The 20,679-nt window shown below is 41.7% G+C and overlaps 1 protein-coding gene across 2 annotated transcripts in view; it reads left to right on the forward strand.

The window, feature by feature from the left end:
- LOC125457750 (uncharacterized) overlaps nt 1–20,679 on the forward strand; it is a 167,900-nt gene that overhangs the window by 68,378 nt on the left and 78,843 nt on the right. For both annotated transcript variants that reach the window (XM_059651129.1, XM_059651130.1), the window contains exons 37-41: nt 20–139; nt 5,217–5,336; nt 13,102–14,421; nt 17,286–17,419; nt 19,731–19,892. In XM_059651129.1, the coding sequence (XP_059507112.1) occupies nt 20–139; nt 5,217–5,336; nt 13,102–14,421; nt 17,286–17,419; nt 19,731–19,892 (1,856 nt within the window). The remainder of the gene's footprint in view (nt 1–19; nt 140–5,216; nt 5,337–13,101; nt 14,422–17,285; nt 17,420–19,730; nt 19,893–20,679) is intronic.

The raw sequence follows: 20,679 nt of genomic DNA on the forward strand, positions 1-20,679 counted from the left end.
TCATGCACTTTTCCTTCAGATGTGGATGAATGTCTTAATGAAGACATATGTTCATGGAAAAGCAACAGCATCTGTGTCAATACTGAGGGCTCGTTCATCTGTTCATGTCAAATGGGATATGATGGATTCAATTGCACTGGTGAGGACTCAACTTGTATACAAACCTTTAACCTTAAATGGGTTGGTCTTGTGACAATTGTTGTTGACATTCTCTCCGTTTTGGAAAAGCTTACCACTTCAGTAATGTTGTAGCACAAAGTTAAAATAAAAGTTATCTAAATGATTATGTACTATGAAAGAAGACAACTTATAAGCAATCTGAAGAAGGGTCGCAGGCCCCGAAACATTGTATCTATTTTCTCTCTACAGATACTGCCAGACTGCTGAGCTTCTCCAGCAATTTCTGTATTTGTTTCAGTTTTCCAGTATCTGCAGTTCTTTGTTATGTTTTGATTTTATAAGTAACTCTTTTCAATTACGTCACTTTCAAAATTACAGTGACATCTCATTATAAATTCTTAATTTTCTTGCTTCATCATCCCTTCCTTCTACCTAGCTCCTGTCTCTACAATTCCATCATCTTATTCTTTGATCCTAAACAATTCATCCAGAGACACAGGTAATGTTCTGGGGACCCAGGTTCAAAACCTGCCCGGTCAAATTAAAATTCAGTAAAAATATTTGGAATCGCAAGACTAATGGTGACCATGAAACCAGTGTTAATTGTCAGAAACGTCCATCTCATTCACTAATGATATTTACGGAAGGAAACTGCCATCCTTACCTGATCTGGTCTACATGTGACACGAGACCCAAAGTAATGTGGTTGACTGTTAACTACTCTCTGAACAATTAGGGATGGGCAATAAATGTTGACCGAGTTAATGATACCCACGTCCCATAAATGAACTAAAAAAAAATTCTGATGCTGGTGTTGTCTTTCTCTCTCCCAATATTGCTGCATCCATACTTTCGCCCATTCCGCCTATAATTGAGATTTTATAATTTCATAGAGTTGTAAAGCACAGCAAGAGGCTTTTCAATCCATCACGTTTGTACTATTAATCAACTACCTTGCTATTCTAGTCACATTTCCAGCACTTGGCCTGTAGCTGTGTATGCTCTGGTACTAAGTGACCATCTAGTCATTTTTTAAAAATTGTGTTGCTTCCCACTGTATAACCCTTCCAGGCAGTGTGTTCCAGATTGCCACACACTCCAGATGAACGAATGCTTCATTAAATCCCCTTTAAATCTCCCTATTACATTAAATCTATATTGCCTGGTTAGAGGGGTATTAAGAGGAGCTTTGCTTCCTCGTTACCCTGTCCATGACCTTCACAATTTTCTATAGCTCAATATGGTTACCCTTTTCTGTTCAAACAGAAACAACCCCAGCATATCTAGCTTTTCTTCAAAGTTGCAACACTACAGCCAGCAACATCATGGTGAGTTCCCTCTGCACTCTCTCTCCTGTGTCACATCCTTGCTCTTGTGTGGTGAGCAAAACTGCAAATAATACTCCAGTGGTAGTCTCACTAATATTTTATAAAGCTCCATCATAGCCTCCCTGTTCTTGCATTCAATGCGTCGACTAACAAAGACAAGAATCCCAAAAGCATTCATAACAATCTTATCCACTTATCCTGTTCCCTTCAAGGATCTGTGGACATACACACCAAGGTCCCTCTGATTCTCTATGGACACTATAGTTCTGAGGAAGGGTCACCGGACCCGAAATGTTCACTGATTTTTTTCTTCACAGTTGCTGCCAGACCTGCTGAGCTTTTCCAGCAACTTTTGTTTGTGTTCTGTCTGTGTCCTCTATTCTTCCAAGGGTCTTTCGTTGCACCATTCATTGTGCACTTCCTTGCCTTGTTAGTCCTACCAAAATGCATCACCTCACCATTTTCAGGATTAAGTTCCATTTGCCACTGTTCAGCCCATCTCTCCATATCATCCTGTAATCTAAAGCATTTCTCTTCACTATTGATTACATCTGTGAACTTACTGAATCGTTCTGCATTCATTCCTCGATCATTAATGTGCAAAACAAACTACAATGAACACTTCATCAAATGTTTCATTTTGCTTTATTCCAGTAAAAAAACAACCTTCAACCATCTCTTCCGGCTCCTGCCACTGAGCCAATTTTGTATCCAATTTATCAAATTTCCCTGGATCGCATCGGCTCTTCTTTTCTTGGCCAGTATCCCATACAATAACTTGTCAAAGTCCGTGTAGACTGCATCAACTGCACAAGTCTCAAACACACGTCTTGTCACTTTCTTGACAACTTAGTCAACATGTCAGACTTGATTTCTCCCTGACAATGCCATTCTGATGATCCTCATTTAATCCTTTCCTCCTCAAGTGAAGATTAATTCTATCTTTCAGAATTTTTTCAAGTTGTTTCCTGGCTATTGAAGCTAGACTCACTGGTCTCCTGACAACCCTTTCTGAGTAAGAGAATCACATTATCAATCGATTACCATTATGGCATGACCATCAGCTCTCTCTTCATCTTTAGAGCAACACTGATCTTGTATCTTAATATTTCCTTTTTCAAAGACTCCCAATGCTCCCATGCTTCACAAATAGCTGTTCTCAGCCTACTTTGGCCAGATCATCTTACTGTGTTAAAATTGGCCTTTCTCCAACTCAAAAAAATTGATTTCTGGCCCATCTTTGTCCTTTTCCATGACTACCTTCAATCTTAAGAGTTATGGTGACTGTTCCTGAAATACTGTCCCACTGACACATGGAACACTTCCTTAGCTTCATTCTGAAAATTAGTTCCAGTATTGCCTATCTCTTGGAGGACTTCTCTAAATGCTGCCTTCAAAAGCTGTCCTAGGTACGCTTTAAGAATTCCACTCATTTAAGCCTTTCACACATGTCTGTCAGAGTTAATGCAGGGAGTTCTGCTATAATGCTATAGTTATGTTCCAGCGCGTTATAGGAAATTGCACTATATAAATAAATGGGCCTGTGGGAGAAGCAGGGTTAGGACCACATAGGACACATAACAATTAGATTTTCCAAAATACTTTCTCACCAGTGTAGCTTTGTTCTTATAGCTGCAGTTATAATGACAGTTTATCAAACAGGTAATGTCACAAAGTGGCAATACATTTATGAATCAGTCCTTGTATTTGCAATGAAGTGATAGCTGGGCTTTAAATAGAGTTCTGCCACTAAAAATCCCAGCAAATGTCAGTACTGCATGATAGAGCGAGCGCGATCCAAAAGAGGTAAACAATGCGGCACAGTGGCTCAGTGGTTAGCACTGCAGCCTCACAGCGCCAGGGACCGGGTTCAATTCCAGCCTCGGGTAGCTGTCTGTGTGGAGTTTGCACATTCTCCCTGTGTCTGCGTGGGTTTCCTCTGGGTGCTCCGGTTTCCTCCCACAGTCCAAAGATGTGCAGGTTAGGTGGATCGGCCATGCTAATTGCCCGTAGTGTCAGGGGTGTGTGGGTTATGGGGGATGGGTCTGGTTGGGATGCTTCAAGGGGCAGTGTGGACTTGCTGGGCCGAAGGGCCTGTTTCCACACTGTAGGGAATCTAATCTAATGCAAAATTGTGTGAGATAGAGCTCACACCCAGCAACCCTCCACAAAACTCCCTCCAAAATTGACACATTAGCAATTTTTAGTAAAATTCCCTCCTCCATTTAAATGCTGATCAGACCTGATAATCCATCAGCACAGACTTCTGGAAAGTGAAGCAGAAGAATCTGACCTTTCTTTCCTATGTAGCCAATTGGTGCTGAAGTTAATTGTAGGATTAAAATGCACAATAAACCTGAGTAACATTGTATTCAAAATATGGCTGGAAAAGTTGTTTGTAACACAACTTTTGGTATAAATGATTTATATGAGCATGTTCAAAAATTCTTACATATTGAAAATGTAACAAAATTGGTCAATAATATGACACACTAACGTGTATGTTTTAACAGCACTCATTATTTTGAACTATACTTCATCTTTTACTTATACCATCAATTTAGCATTGGTGTCCATTCTTCTATTTAAATGAGCTGCATTTTTTAAAAATAACGCTGATGCAAATAATGTGTTCAGCATAAACTCTTCAAACTAAGTTTTCATGTATTTTCCTAATAAAACAGTTGTTCTATGTGTGATATTATATTTGAGGTATACGACATACAATCCATAATAGCCAACACAAGTTCACATTTTACAAGTTGTGTCCACCTCTTTGTCAATCATGCTACGACCATTTCGCTTGCTGGAATGCACATTATTGGAAAGCCCCCTGTATTGAGAAGATTGAAATCCCCAATTGTTAAAGGAAATTTGATACATCCACAAGGACTATTCCCGAATCTTTAAGAAATGGACCATAGAAAGCATCCCATCTGGATGCAACTACTCTTCCCAAGGCCACAAGAAACTACAAAGATTTGTGAATGCAGCTCAGTCCATTACGCAGACCAGCCTTCCATCCATTGAGTTCATTCATTGCTCCCGCTGCCTTGAGAAAGCAACCAAATAAACAAAGACCACTCCCACCCCCGTTATACTCTTTTCCAGCCCCTTCCATCAGGCAGAAGATATAAAAATGTGAATACCTGTATGAACAGATTGAAAAGCAGCTTTTTCCCCACTGTTATCAGACCTTTCAACAGACTTTGAGTGTTAAATCCGATCTCTCCCTCTGGCTGCATTTTCTCTGTGACTGTAACACAATATTCTGCACCCTGTCCTGCTACCCTGATGCACTTTGTATTGTACAATCTGCCTGTATAATACATGGAACAACTTATTTTAAGCTGTATTGCAGAACATGTGACAATAATAAATTAGACTGAAGCACAAAACTCATTAATACGCTATTTTGTTTCCACATTTCCATGAAATTTCTCTAACTCTGCCTTCTATCGCACCCTGTCTTCCCAGATTTATCATTGCTACTGCAGTTATTGGCTTCATGATCAAAAGTGTGAATCTTCCTCTTCTGAGTAAAAACATAACTTTGATAATATTAGAGAAAGATTTGCTTTAAAAAAACTTACAAATTAAAATATATTTGGTTCTAATCAAAAGTGATCAATTTGAAACGACATCACACATTGATCAAAGTTAACAGTTTAATCTACTCGTGGGGTGTGTACAACCTCATTTATTAAAATGCAGCATTTGATAATGAAATGAAATCTACGGATTACCAGCAATTTCTTTCCAATGCAGATGTGGATGAATGTCTTGACCCTAATGTGTGTTCCTGGAAAAACAATACCATGTGTGTCAATACTATTGGATCATACAACTGTCCATGTCGAGCAGGATATGAAGGTCCTAACTGCACAGGTGAGGGATGTAATTCTGTACCAGTCTCCCTCCTTGTAAAGTACCAACCGTGCTCCAGACGTCGTACACGTTAGCCCTTTTAATCCAACAAAAATAAGATGACGAATATCTTTCTAATGACATTTAGAAAAGACACACATAAATGATGGGAGGAGAATCAGTCCACATGGCATATTGATTTCATTCAAATTTTTGAACTTTGCGAACAAATTGGTGTATTGATGCAGGTGTGAATGAGTTGTTCAAAATAGCCAGTTATTCTTTTAAGAATGAGGATAGTAATTTGCTAAATTGGATAATGTTGTCAAGATGGCATATGTCATGCTTGCCTCCATTGGTCAGCGCATAGATTACAGGAATTGGCAAGTGATGTTGTAGTTGTATCGAACCTTTCTTAGGCCATAATTGAAATTTTGTGTCTCGCTCTGGTTGCCACACTTCCAGAAGGATGTGTAGGCTTTGGAGGAGGTATAGAAATGGTTTACCTGGATTTTTCCTGGTCTGGAGGGTATTAACTTTGAGGAGAGATTGGACAAATGTATTTTTTTTTCTTCACTTCAACGTCAAAGGATGAGGATTAACCTGATAGGAGTTTACAAAATTATAGAACATAGAACATAGAACAGTACAGCACAGAACAGGCCCTTCAGCCCACAATGTTGTGCCGACCATTGATCCTCATGTATGCACCCTCAAATTTCTGTGACCATATACATGTCCAGCAGTCTCTTAAATGACCCCAATGACCTTGCTTCCACAACTGCTGCTGGCAACGCATTCCATGCTCTCACAACTCTCTGCGTAAAGAACCTGCCTCTGACATCCCCTCTATACTTTCCACCAACCAGCTTAAAACTATGACCCCTCGTGCTAGCCATTTCTGCCCTGGGAAATAGTCTCTGGCTATCAACTCTATCTATGCCTCTCATTATCTTGTATACCTCAATTAGGTCCCCTCTCCTCCTCCTTTTCTCCAATGAAAAGAGACCGAGCTCAGTCAACCTCTCTTCATAAGATAAGCCCTCCAGTCCAGGCAGCATCCTGGTAAACCTCCTCTGAACCCTCTCCAAAGCATCCACATCTTTCCTATAATAGGGCGACCAGAACTGGACGCAGTATTCCAAGTGCGGTCTAACCAAAGTTTTATAGAGCTGCAACAAGATCTCACGACTCTTAAACTCAATCCCCCTGTTAATGAAAGCCAAAACACCATATGCTTTCTTAACAACCCTGTCCACTTGGGTGGCCATTTTAAGGGATCTATGTATCTGCACACCAAGATCCCTCTGTTCCTCCACGCTGCCAAGAATCCTATCCTTAATCCTGTACTCAGCTTTCAAATTCGACCTTCCAAAATGCATCACCTCGCATTTATCCAGGTTGAATTCCATCTGCCACCTCTCAGCCCATCTCTGCATCCTGTCAATGTCCCGCTGCAGCCTACAACAGCCCTCTACACTGTCAACGACACCTCCAACCTTTGTGTCGTCTGCAAACTTGCTGACCCATCCTTCAATCCCCTCATCCAAGTCATTAATAAAAATTACAAACAGTAGAGGCCCAAGGACAGAGCCCTGTGGAACCCCACTCACCACTGACTTCCAGGCAGAATATTTTCCTTCTACTACCACTCGCTGCCTTCTGTTGGCCAGCCAATTCTGTATCCAGGCAGCTAAGTTCCCCTATATCCCATTCCTCCTGACCTTCTGAATGAGCCTACCATGGGGAACCTTATCAAATGCCTTACTGAAGTCCATATACACCACATCCACAGCTCGACCCTCATCAACTTTTCTAGTCACATCCTCAAAAAACTCGATAAGGTTTGTAAGGCATGACCTACCCCTCACAAAGCCGTGTTGACTGTATTTGATCAAGCCATGCTCTTCCAGATGGTCATAAATCTTATCCCTCAGAATCCTTTCTAACACCTTGCAGACGACAGACGTGAGACTTACCGGTCTATAATTGCCGGAGATTTCCCTATTTCCTTTCTTGAAGAGAGGAATTACATTTGCCTCTCTCCAGTCCTCAGGTACGACTCCAGTGGAGAGCGAGGATGCAAAGATCTTCGCAAGTGGCGAAGCAATTGCATTTCTCGCTTCCCAAAGCAGCCGAGGACAAATCTGGTCCGGGCCTGGCGACTTGTCAATCTTAATGTTTGACAAAATTTTCAGCACATCAGCTTTCTCTATCTCTATCCATTCCAGCATGCACACCTGCTCTTCAAAGGTTTCATTCACTACAAAGTTCGTTTCTTTCGTAAAGACAGAAGCAAAAAACTCATTTAGGGCTTCCCCTACCTCCTCAGGCTCCACACACAAGTTCCCTATGCTATCCCTGATCGGCCCTACTCTTTCTTTGATCATTCTCTTATTCCTCACATAAGTGTAAAATGCCTTTGTGTTTTCCCGGATTCCTTCTGCCAAGCCTTTCTCGTGCCCCCTCCTGGCTCTCTTCAGACCATTTTTGAGCTCCTTCCTTGCCTGCATGTAATCCTCTCTAGCTGAACTTGACCCTAGCTTCCTCCACCTTATGTAAGCTACCTTCTTCCTTTTCACAAGAAGCTCCACCGCTCTCGTCATCCAAGGTTCCTTTATCTTACCCCTTCTTGCCTGTCTCAGAGGGACATATTTACTCATCACTCCCAACAACTGTTCCTTAAACAGTCTCCACATGTCTATAGTTCCCTTACCATGGAACAATTGCTCCCAGTCCATGCTTCGTAACTCATGTCTAATCGCATCATAGTTTCCTCTTCCCCAATTAAATATCCTCCCATTTTGCCTAATCCTCTCCTTCTCCATAGCTATGTAGAATGTGAGGCAGTTATGGTTACTATCACCAAAATGCTCTCCCACCACAAGATCTGATACCTGCATGATATGCATAGATAGAACAGATGGTCAGAGTCCTTTTTCCCAGGGTGGAAACATCACACTTTAGGGGACTTAGGCTTAAGATAAAATGGGTTGAGCGTAAAGAGACATGGGAGGTATGTTTTTTGAACAGAATGTGGTAAGTGCCTGGAATGTGCTGCCAGAGGTGGTGAAGACAGATCTAAATTTTTCAGAGGCATCTTCACAGATGTATGAATAGGCTTGGAATAGAGGGATATGGACCATAAGGGGGCAAAATGTTTTTACTTTGGAAAGGCATCCTGTTTCAGGATGGGCCAAAGGGCCTGTTCCTGCGCTGTACTGTTTTTCATTCTAATTCCTTGAAATCTACTCGAGTTTGACAATTTATGGGAAATAACTGATGCTGCTTGACTCTAGAATCTATCCAAAGCAGGCTAGCATTGTCCACAGATGATTATATCTACCTTATAGAACATAGAACAGTACAGCACAGAACAGGCCCTTCAGCCCACAATGTTGTGCCGACCATTGATCCTCATGTATGCACCCTCAAATTTCTGTGACCATATACACAGCAGTCTCTTAAATGACCCCAATGACCTTGCTTCCACAACTGCTGCTGGCAACGCATTCCATGCTCTCACAACTCTCTGCGTAAAGAACCTGCCTCTGACATCCCCTCTATACTTTCCACCAACCAGCTTAAATCTATGACCCCTCGTGCTAGCCATTTCTGCCCTGGGAAATAGTCTCTGGCTATCAACTCTATCTATGCCTCTCATTATCTTGTATACCTCAATTAGGTCCCCTCTCCTCCTCCTTTTCTCCAATGAAAAGAGACCGAGCTCAGTCAACCTCTCTTCATAAGATAAGCCCTCCAGTCCAGGCAGCATCCTGGTAAACCTCCTCTGAACCCTCTCCAAAGCATCCACATCTTTCCTATAATAGGGCGACCAGAACTGGACGCAGTATTCCAAGTGCGGTCTAACCAAAGTTTTATAGAGCTGCAACAAGATCTCACGACTCTTAAACTCAATCCCCCTGTTAATGAAAGCCAAAACACCATATGCTTTCTTAACAACCCTGTCCACTTGGGTGGCCATTTTAAGGGATCTATGTATCTGCACACCAAGATCCCTCTGTTCCTCCACGCTGCCAAGAATCCTATCCTTAGTCCTGTACTCAGCTTTCAAATTCGACCTCCCAAAATGCATCACCTCGCATTTATCCAGGTTGAACTCTATCTGCCACCTCTCAGCCCATCTCTGCATCCTGTCAATGTCCCGCTGCAGCCTACAACAGCCCTCTACACTGTCAACGACACCTCTGACCTTTGTGTCGTCTGCAAACTTGCTGACCCATCCTTCAATTCCCTCGTCCAAGTCATTAATAAAAATTACAAACAGTAGAGGCCCAAGGACAGAGCCCTGTGGAACTCCACTCACCATTGACTTCCAGGCAGAATATTTTCCTTCTACTACCACTCGCTGTCTTCTGTTGGCCAGCCAATTCTGTATCTTGCTTTAGTCATTGAAAAGTGACAAAATCATTAGGCTTTCGAACTGAAGAAATGCCATTGCAAATTTTGCAATCAATGTCAAACAGGTAATGTCTGAATTATTTGTCCTTAGAAGGCTCAACAATCAGCAAGTTGGAAAACACACCAAGTACCTTGTCTGCTGTTCAAAGCAGAGGTGTGTGTATATGTCAAGATAGGACTAAATTTTTTTAAAATTTATGCATGGGATGCAGAATTTGCCTGGTGAGCCAGTATTTATTGCCCAGAGGGCAGTTGCAACTCAGCCAGGTGGCTCAGCGGTTAGCACTGCTGCCTCATAGTGCCAGGGACCCACGATCAGTTCCACTCTCGGACGACTATCTGTGTGGAGTTTTCACATTCTCCCTGTGTCTACATGCGTTTCCTCCAGGTGCTTTGGTTTCCTCCTCCAGTTCAAAGATGGGCAGGTTAGGTGGATTGGCTGTGCTGAATTGCCTGTAATGTTCAGGGATGTGTAGATGCAGTGGGTTATAGGGAGATGAATCTGGGTGGGATTCTCTGAGGGCTAGTGTTGACTTATTAGGCCAAAAGGCCTGTTTCCACCATGTAGGGATTCTATGATTCACAGTGCTGTGGATCTTGAGTCAGCAGTAGGCAGACGAAGTAAGGGTGGCAGTTTTTTCACAAAAGGACATAAGTGAATCAGATTGTGGTGGTGAAAAGAAAACAATCAACAATGGTTATACAGTTTTCCAGATTTTTACTGATTTCAAAATTTCATCATCTGCCATGGTATTCAAATCCATGTTCCCCAGAACATTCAACTTGGGTTCTGGAATCACATTACGCCACTGCCTCCCCAAAGAAAACAGATTCTGAATGCAGTACCTTAGGCAGTCTTTAGGTCAGGACACAAGTAAAATTACAGGGTCTTCTGGTTCTGTGGTAGTGTCCCTACCTTCAGGTCAAAAGGCCAAGTACAAGTCCCACCCTCTCCAGAGGTGACTCATAACATCTCTGAATGGATTAACTAAAAAAAAAATCAGCAGAATTAGGCACTGTTGACCTGATTTTCAAGAGGAAAATAATATCATTGTCACCATCATACTAATTCCAGAATAAGGTATTTAGTGCCCTCATTTGTTAATAGGGTTATCATGCTGTCAATTGACACATTCAAATGATCAAATCTTATGCGTCTGAAATTTGAGCAGTTAAGGCATGCTGGGATCTTTCTATCCTTCTTAATACCTTCTCTCCACCTGTTCAGTCATGCTTCCTACTCCACACCATCTATGTATCTCCTGATTGACAGACTGGCACCACAGCTACTGCTGAAACCTGGAATTCTTATCAAAAGGTTGTGGGGCTATTGCAGGGTGGCAGAAGGGAATGATTTTCCTGGAGGTGATAGACTGTTGCCAGCTGGCTATAAGAAACCTGTGTTAGCTCCTTAGGCCATGGCCTACATATAACAGGTCAACCAATAAACTTTAACAAGCCACTGGCCAACCTTCCATAGGATCAAGACCCAGGGGTGACCAAAAAAAGAGAGTTGTGGATGCAAGAAATGAGAAACAAAATCTGAAATTGAGGGAGAAAAAAGAACTCAGCAGATGTGGCAGCTCCTGTGGAGAGAAAGCAGAATTGAATGTTTCAGGTCCAATGACCCTTTTTCAGGGAACCTTGTCTTCTGAGAGCTGCCAGCCAATCAGCCAGTGTTCCCAGCAGCAAACAGTACTGAGGAAGCAGTCACTGCTGCTGGAATGGTACAAACTGGAGATCCAAGATTGAGCAGTGGCGTAGGCCAGAGGTGGGTGATGTTGGGAGAGTTTTCACAGAGGCAGGCATCGTGAAAGACTGAGTGGGCAGCAATGGCAAGGAAGGGTTCTCAATGTGCCCCTCCTTTTTCTGATATCAGGTCCTCTCACTTAAAGGTCTCCATTTCAGCAGTGCGCGGAGGCAAGCAAGAGTTAATTCGGTGGAGGTGGGAACGAGTTGGGGCTCCTCATGTGCAACAATCCCATCCGACTGAATGCTTGACAGCCTTCAAATCTGTTTTGGGGAGGACAAAATAAAGCATACCATCCCAAAACACTTGGGTTCCAGTCCTACGTGCAAATATTTATCAGCCCACAAATCTGCATGAGTAGGTTTTTGTCGGAGAAGGTTGTAGTACCAGCAAAGATAGGTGGAATTAAAATACAAATAATCCTTGATCAAAGTGAAAGCCATGCTGGCTTAAGGGGTTGAAATAGCCCACTTTGGTTCCTAAATTTCTAGCAGAAGGTTACACTACTTCTCAACATCACTTACCTAATCAGGATGAACCTGGCCACAGTCACCCAGCTCCCCATAGTCGAGAAAACCTTCTTCTCATTTGCATGAGGCTATATATGCTATGTACTCAATAAGTACAAATGTAGATATCCTATGTGATGCATTATTTATCTGAATCTTCCTAGCCATTCTTTGGTCTTCAGTGTGGTCACCCAGTGCCTGCCCTACTCTTGCTGAACATCCATAGCACAGCTAGCTCACCCATTGTTCCGTTGGTAGTCTGTAATGGTCAGTGCATTTAATGTAATTATGTCCACCATGCCTCACCATCATCTTTTAAAGTGCAGTTAGGGGAAGGGTAATAAATGCAGTCCTTTACATTGTATAGTCATCCATGAAATATTTTTTAAAAATCTCTCGAACTTCTCACTGAGAATAAGCCTGATAGGGCACAGTCTTTGCTGTGGCATTAATTTCAAACCAAAGCCAATCATCACCAGGACTGTGTTCTTCGAGTTATAAAGCATCATTTACCCTGTGCCTATTTCACAGACACAATCTTGGAATCCTTTAGCTCTGTCTTGTAATCGCTATTTGCATTTGTGCCTTCCACTTTTTACCCATTCATACCCTCTCACTTTTGCTTTATAAATCTCCTCAAAATATACCTCTTTGACCAAAGCCTTTGCTTCCTTTATCTCTTACTTTGTACCTGCAAATATTTTTGGATGTATCATAACATTAAGCTGTTTGTATTTTTGAATGCTTCTACAGGACTTCCTATAGTCACTGTTTCAACATCAAGTGCTTCAATTTAAAAAAAGACATGAGGGACAAATTTTTTTTCTACACAAAGTATGGTTCACGTGTGGGATGAACTCCCTGAGGAAGTGGTGAGTGCAGGCACAATTACAACATTTAAAAGACATTTGGATGAGCAGATGAATAGGAAAGGTTGGAGGGATATGGTCTAGGAGCAAGCAGGTAGGACTACTTTAGTTTGGGATTATGTTTAGCATGGACGGATTAGACCAAAGAATCTGTTTTCCACGCTGTATGACTCTGACTGTAAGTGCAACAATCCTCCAAATGTCAAGTGCTATTTCATTCCTTGTATCTTTAACAGATAGTACCTTGGCTACGCCGACAACTAAACCATCTACCTCAGGACCAGCAGTTACAACATCAACAAGAAGTGGTACAAGTACAAAACCAACTTTGATGACTGCAACAACCTCAACTGTAATTGCATCCACCACAATGACCACAGAAAAAACCATGGGAACAAGTCCCAATGAAACGGCAGTTCCTGCAGTTACAAACTCTACAACAGGTGTTCCTACAACCACAATGAGCCCAACAACAACCACCACCGCAACTAAAACACCCAAAACTACTTCAACCGCAGAAAGAAGTACCAACAGAATTGCAGTTACAAACTCCACAGTGAGCTCCCCTACAACCACAGAGAGCCCAACAACAACAACCTTAACCACCACAACTAAAACACCTGAAACCACTTCAACCACAGAAAGAAGTACCGCTGAAACGGCAGTTCCTGCAGTTACAAACTCCACAGTGAGCTCCACCACAACTAAAACACCTGAAACCACTTCAACCACAGAAAGAAGTACCGCTGAAACGGCAGTTCCTGCAGTTACAAACTCCACAGTGAGCTCCACCACAACTAAAACACCCGAAACCACTTCAACCACAGAAAGAAGTACAGCTGAAACGGCAGTTCCTGCAGTTACAAACTCCACAGTGAGCTCCACCACAACTAAAACACCTGAAACCACTTCAACCACAGAAAGAAGTACCGCTGAAACGGCAGTTCCTGCAGTTACAAACTCCACAGTGAGCTCCACCACAACTAAAACACCCGAAACCACTTCAACCACAGAAAGAAGTACAGCTGAAACGGCAGTTCCTGCAGTTACAAACTCCACAGTGAGCTCCACCACAACTAAAACACCTGAAACCACTTCAACCACAGAAAGAAGTACAGCTGAAACGGCAGTTCCTGCAGTTACAAACTCCACAGTGAGCTCCACCACAACTAAAACACCTGAAACCACTTCAACCACAGAAAGAAGTACAGCTGAAACGGCAGTTCCTGCAGTTACAAACTCCACAGTGAGCTCCACCACAACTAAAACACCTGAAACCACTTCAACCACAGAAAGAAGTACAGCTGAAACGGCAGTTCCTGCAGTTACAAACTCCACAACAGGTGTTCCTACAACCACAATGAGCCCAACAACTACCTTAACTACCACAACTAAAACACCCAAAACCATATCATCCACACTTTCCACAACTCCAACAGCCACATCAAGTCCCTCAAAAACATCAAGCACTACAACTACCACAACGCTGACAAGCACCATCTCTACCACTACAACTGTAAAATCAACACTGCAAACCACTCAAGCCAATATTACATGTAAGTACTTCATTACTTACATTGAACTGGATTTAGTTTGATGTGAAAACAGGAGGAACGCTACCAGATTTGAAGGCAGTGTAATAAGGAAAATTGGAGAAAATGCATTTGGTTGAATTCTTTTAATCTCTACAGTGAAGGTGATCCATAATAAACAATTAAGTTTGTTAAAGGGCAGTTAACTACTGATTCTCAAGTAGAATGAAATGTTTGAGTGTCAGGCCTTGTGGGAGTGACCCTACCTCTGAAGTGAAGACTGGCTCCACCAGCTCCAGAGGTACACCATAGCATCTTTGAGCAGGTTGTTTAGAAAATACCTGAGACTTTCCTCAGTGTGAATATTTGGGATATGAAGAGGGTTGTCATTTTAATGAAAGAACAAAAATTGAATGTTACAAGCTCCCGATGTGTCAGGTTCTCAGGTATTCTGAGGAGGGCAGCTTTCACGATGGGAGTTTGGAGCAGTAATGGAGTAAGATGCAAGCCAACAGTTTAATGTGCACAGAGGAGGTGTGAGGGAATGCACAGGCAAAATCTTGCTGTTACAATAGATTTTGGACTGTCCTTGGAGTACAGAGATTATCGCAGCCTTTTTGTTCCATACTCGTTTGAGGTTTTCAGCTCAGCTTCAATGACAGTCCAGCTACAGTGGAAGCTAGTTTCCTGCCCTCTGCCTAAACCAGCCAGCAGTCTCCGATTAGACCGCAATCCCAGAGATCTTTGCTATTGGTTACCTTCCAGAACACTGGTACGGTTCAGACCACAAATCTGAAACTGAGGTAGACAGTGTTGCTAGGCACATAAAATCCTGCAGCTGGACTTCCTGCCACTTATTTGAAATTTAATCGTTCACGGTCAGCCCACATGCTCTTGAACCTGTTGAGAGCCATGTGGGTAGTTTAGCAGCTTCAAGCTGCTCAAGTCATTTTTTTTTTGCACAAGCTGCTGGGAGACCTCATTTGCTGACTATTGAAGTCCATCCGACATGTACCTCTGATAATGCCAATTCTAAATCACTCCCTGTAAAGCTTCTAAACTCAGCTATGTCCTAATGCCTTTTACAAAGACCCAGGGCCTCAGACTTTACAGGGTTTCTCAATTATCGAGGACTGCCTGTAGTCCTAGAGTGGCCAACACACCCAGGAGGAGATGGTCTCGATTTAATTGGCCAGGAGCACATTCTCCCAAGAAAGCAGCAAAAATCCCACCTAGAAGTAATTAATGTCATTCCCAGCATTAAATTGTTGCTGCCAGCCATTAGGAAAGACTCCAAGCACATGCAACACTTTAGCTTGGGAAAGTGAACATGGCACCGCATAAAATTGAGCCCAATAGATGGAAAATTCAGCCCACCAATGCTGTTACTGTTTTATGTGATAACTTTTCATCTTTAGTACTCCGTGTACAGAAACATATATTAGGAATTGGTTCCGTGTCCACCCTCATGGTTTAAAAAGAAGATCGCAAGGCAAGTACAACCATGCTTCAATTCTCAATAATCATGATTTCAACACTCTGCAGTTGCAGCAAATCACAAATAATTCCTTCAATCTAGTGGATAGAAAATCACCAGCTGCTTGTCCCTGATTCCCTGAGCTGGAAGTGCCAAGGGTCATGAAACCAAATATGTTCCTATTCATGGGGAAACATAAAAAACAAAGATGGAAAATTTACACCATCAGTCTCCTTCAACTCTGCATCAGAGTGAACATCTAGATTTTTGTGCTAAGGGTGGACTTGTGTCCATAAACTTAAGTCTCAGATGCAAGATTTGCTTACAGCTGAATTATAACTGATACTGTATACATAAAAAGGAGAATAGCTACAAAGAAGTAATACTATTAGGAACAAGTTATGACACAGTGGAAGAAATGATCCTTTTCTATTCTGTATAACTGTGTGCCATATATTCTCCAAAATCCCATACCAATCTGATGGATGCTTTATGATCAACACAATTGTGTCAAAAGTGCGGTGAATCAAGAAGATATCTTTTCAGAGCATTACAAATGGACAATAAATGTCACCATTACCCATACCTTGGGGATGAATTTTAAAAAGTCAGTTTTCTAGCATTTTTTGTGACAGTGTCATAGAACATTAGAACATTACATTACAGCACAGTACAGGCCCTTCGGCCCTCGATGTTGTGCCGACCTGTCATACCAATCTCAAGCCCATCTAACCTACACTATTCCATGTACGTCCATATGCTTATCCAATGACGATTTAAATGTACCTAAAGTTGGCGAATCTACTACCGTTGCAGACAAAACGTTCCATTCCCTTACTACTCTCTGAGTAAAGAAACTACCTCTGACATCTGTCCTATATCTTTCACCCCTCAATTTAAAGCTATGCCCCCTCGTGCTCACCATCACCATCCTAGGAAAAAGGCTCTCCCTATCCACCCTGTCTAACCTTCTGATTATTTTATACGTTTCAATCAAGTTACCTCTCAACCTTCTTCTCTCTAATGAAAACAGCCTCAAGTCCCTCAGCCTTTCCTCGTAAGACCTTCCCTCCATACCAGGCAACATCCTCGTAAATCTCCTCTGCACCCTTTCCAAAGCTTCCACATCCTTCTTATAATGTGGTGACCAGAAATGTACGCAATACGCCAAGTGTGGCCGCACCAGAGTTTTGTACAGCTGCAGCATAACCTCTTGGTTCCAGAACTAGATCCCTCTATTAATAAAAACTAAAACACCGTATGCCTTCTTAACAGTCCTGTCAACCTGGGTGGCAACTTTCAAGGATCTGTGTACATGGACACCGAGATCTCTCTGGTCATCTATACTACCAAGAATCTTACCATTAACCCAGTTTCTTATTTTAATTCACATATTTTTGCTTTCATACAGCAGCCATTCTTTTTGAATATGGGCAGGATGCTGGTGATCAGTCGCTACCAAAATCAGCATCTGATGTCATCTCTCCCATTTTCAAGCCAGAGATTGACTTCACTTTTGGAAATGCTCGTTACCCTTTAATTTATGTAAGTACTCAAAGTGGCTTTCACTGAACCTTTAATTCATCATGGATTGAATACCGCAGTTCTACCAGTTATAGAGATACAGTGGGCAACCTCCCCATCTTTGAGCAATTAATGCCCGTTTAAAGCCGTATACTACCCACTCTGGCATGTTACTCCGGACTGGCTACAGCAGTACTAACCTTTCAAGTAACACAGAAGCATTCTTTTCCTTTTGCTATGTCACCCTGTTAAATCCAGGCATGTCAAATTTTCAGTGTATAACTCTTCCTTTTCCTTATGGAAATGTATTTATTCTGTATTTTCTCTATGTTCTGTGTAAGTGCCTCCTTCTGGTCTGGCACTTGTTTAGGTACAGTTACTTCTTTCTCGTCTGTTGTTTCAATTTGTGATAAATTATATCTCGACTTATTAAGATGGGCCTTTCCCCAATTGAAATTTTTTATTTTTGGTCTTTGTCCTTTTCCATGACTATGCAAAATCAGAGTTATGATCATTACCACAAGAAAATCTCTCCCACTGACATCCCTTCAACTAACCCAGCCTCAATCCACAAAATTACTTCCAAAACATGCATTTCTCTTGTCAGTCTTGCGGCATATAGGCTAAACAAGTTCTTCTGTATGCAGTTTACAATCATGGTGCTTTCTATAATTTCTTACTGATTTCATCCCAATTAATAACAAGATAGTTGAACTCTTCTACTAATATAACCATATTGATGCTAGGCTTCTCAGCAATTTCCAAATATGTTCATATTCTATATCCATCTGAAAATTGTGAGCTCTGTTGTATACTTCCAATAATGTGGAAGTTCTTTTTGTTCCTTACAGCAATGTGTATGGCTTCTTTTAATGCTCTTTCTAGTATATATACCTCCTCATATCTGTGAATGCTTCTTTTAACTCATATTGTGACAGTCCTCCCTTTTAAAATCTCTGCCCTGTCTGAAAAACTAGTGCCCAAAAATGTTGATTTGGCATTCTTACCTGTCTTTATGCCATGATCCAGCAATAGCCAAAATGTTACCCTTTAAGTGTCCATGTGTGCCTTTAGCTTAATCTGTCTTATTCACTGGACTCATTGTATGAGCGTGCTTCCCTGGAATCTCAAAAAATGTATGACATATTTTCTTGCGTTTGTTTCCTCAGCCTTTGTTACTCAGGTATAGTTTTCTTTTCTTCTATTTTCAGCATTGTTTCTCTCCATTCTGAATCTGTGCTCAATGGCAAATCCCTCTGCCAAATTGGTTTCCACATTCTCAACTGGGGGAGTGAACCCCCCCTTGTCAATATTTATCATATCAGATGCAATCCGTCCCTTTGAACAGGTCATATCTTCACCAAACCGAACCCAATGCCTCAGGAGGCCAAATCCTCCTTCTTGTGTTGTGTCTCCAGCAACACTTTCATCTGCACTACATACCTCATTCTATTCTCAGTAGCATGCACCAGCAAACAACCAGGAGATAACAGTTTTGAGTTTATGATTTTTATATTTTTCTTAAGATGCCTAAAATTTGGTCTGAAGGATCTCTCTCCCCTTTTTACCAACCATGTTTGGTCCTGAAGTAGATCTCACAATCTAGTTTTCACCCTCCTCATTCAGAATGATTTGCAGTCACACAGAGACAACCTTGACTGTGGCACCAAGGTACAGCAAGTCATCCTGAAGACATGTCTGGGATTGCAGGATTGCGGTCTCTTCCTTTAACTATTGAATCCTTTCTCATTATTTTTCTGTTCTTTCTCTTCTGCCCTCTGCATTTACTTCATAGTGGAAACATTGCCAGCCAATATTCAAAACTCAATATATACTCCTGCATTACGTGCCTGATTCTCTTTGTTTGTTTGAACATCAACAAATTAGGTTGGGGGTGGGGTGGTGTTGCAAGGTGTGGGGTATGGTGGTGCTCGGAGCTTGGTGGTCAGCACTGGGTGAAATGGCATTTCAGAGCATGGAGGATGTAAAATGGCATGGGAGGACAGGACATTTGGTTGAAGTATGACTGGCATAGGTGGGGATTGGCAGGTGATGGTGAAGTGCAATAGCAAGAGGGGGGTCAATACAAAAGGACGGAATAACATGGCATGGAGGACGATGGCATGGAACAGAACGGGATTGCAAGGGGAGGCAGTGATTGCACAGAAAAGAGGTGATGGGTAGGATGAATATAATTGATTATGTGTATAAATTAAGCTGCATATGTGTTGTAGTTCTCTGCAGGTATTGTTTATATTTCAGTGATATTATTTTTCCTCTGCAGTATGTTTAAACCAATTTATAAGTCACAATTCTTTTTTTTGATTGACAGTTCACAGACAATGGTTTGATCGTTCTTCCAGCATCAGAGACAGAGATTTTCACTTACACCAATCCATTTAACAAATTTACTGCAAGTTCTGTCCCACCAATGATTGCCGTGTTCTGGAGTGATGCAGACATCTCAGGCAGCATTGGAAATGTTTTCTATCAGGTACAATTTTCATTGAACAATGAGTGGAGTGGAATTAAATTCAATCAATGCAATTGCCCAAAAATCTTGAAAATTAGGTGTAAGTCTATCAGCGAAGTGTAGGGTGACTTCTTTATCACACTGAACCAATATCATAATGTACTCGTAGTCGATACAGTGAAACAACATTCATGCATCCAGATTAGGAATTCACAAAATAATTGAAAATATGAAGCTGATTTGTTATGATTTTTACAGAGTTTGTGCACAATTCAAAAAATGAAGTTGCCGTTAACATAATGCCTATCCAATCTCACAATATGCTGCATGGTCAATTAGGTTTGACAGAAGTGTCATATTTATAACGTAATGAATTACAGCTGCCATCATATGAACAATAAAGTCTTGTAAATAGCAACAACATAATTGTGTAGATTATCTGTTGTAGTCATTTTTTTAAAAAAAATTCACTCCGGGGTTGTGGGCATTGCCTGGCCATAATTTATTGCCCGTCCCTAGTTGCCCTTCAGAAGATGCTGGTGAGCTGTCTTCAAAACTACTGCAGTTCATGTGCTGTAGGTAGACCCACAATGCCTTTGGGGAGGGAATTCCAGGATTTTGACCAGCGACATCGAAGGAATGGTGGTATATTTCCAAGTCAGAATGATGAGTGCTTTGAAGGGGAAATTGCAGATGGTGGTATTTCCACATGCCTGCTGCCCTTGTCCTTCTAGTGGAAGTGGTCATGGGTTTGGAAGGTGCTGTCTGAGAATCTTTGGTGAATTTCTGCAGTGCATCTTTTTGGTAG

This window comes from Stegostoma tigrinum, chromosome 14 (genome assembly GCF_030684315.1).
Source record: "Stegostoma tigrinum isolate sSteTig4 chromosome 14, sSteTig4.hap1, whole genome shotgun sequence".
Classification (NCBI taxonomy): domain Eukaryota; kingdom Metazoa; phylum Chordata; class Chondrichthyes; order Orectolobiformes; family Stegostomatidae; genus Stegostoma; species Stegostoma tigrinum.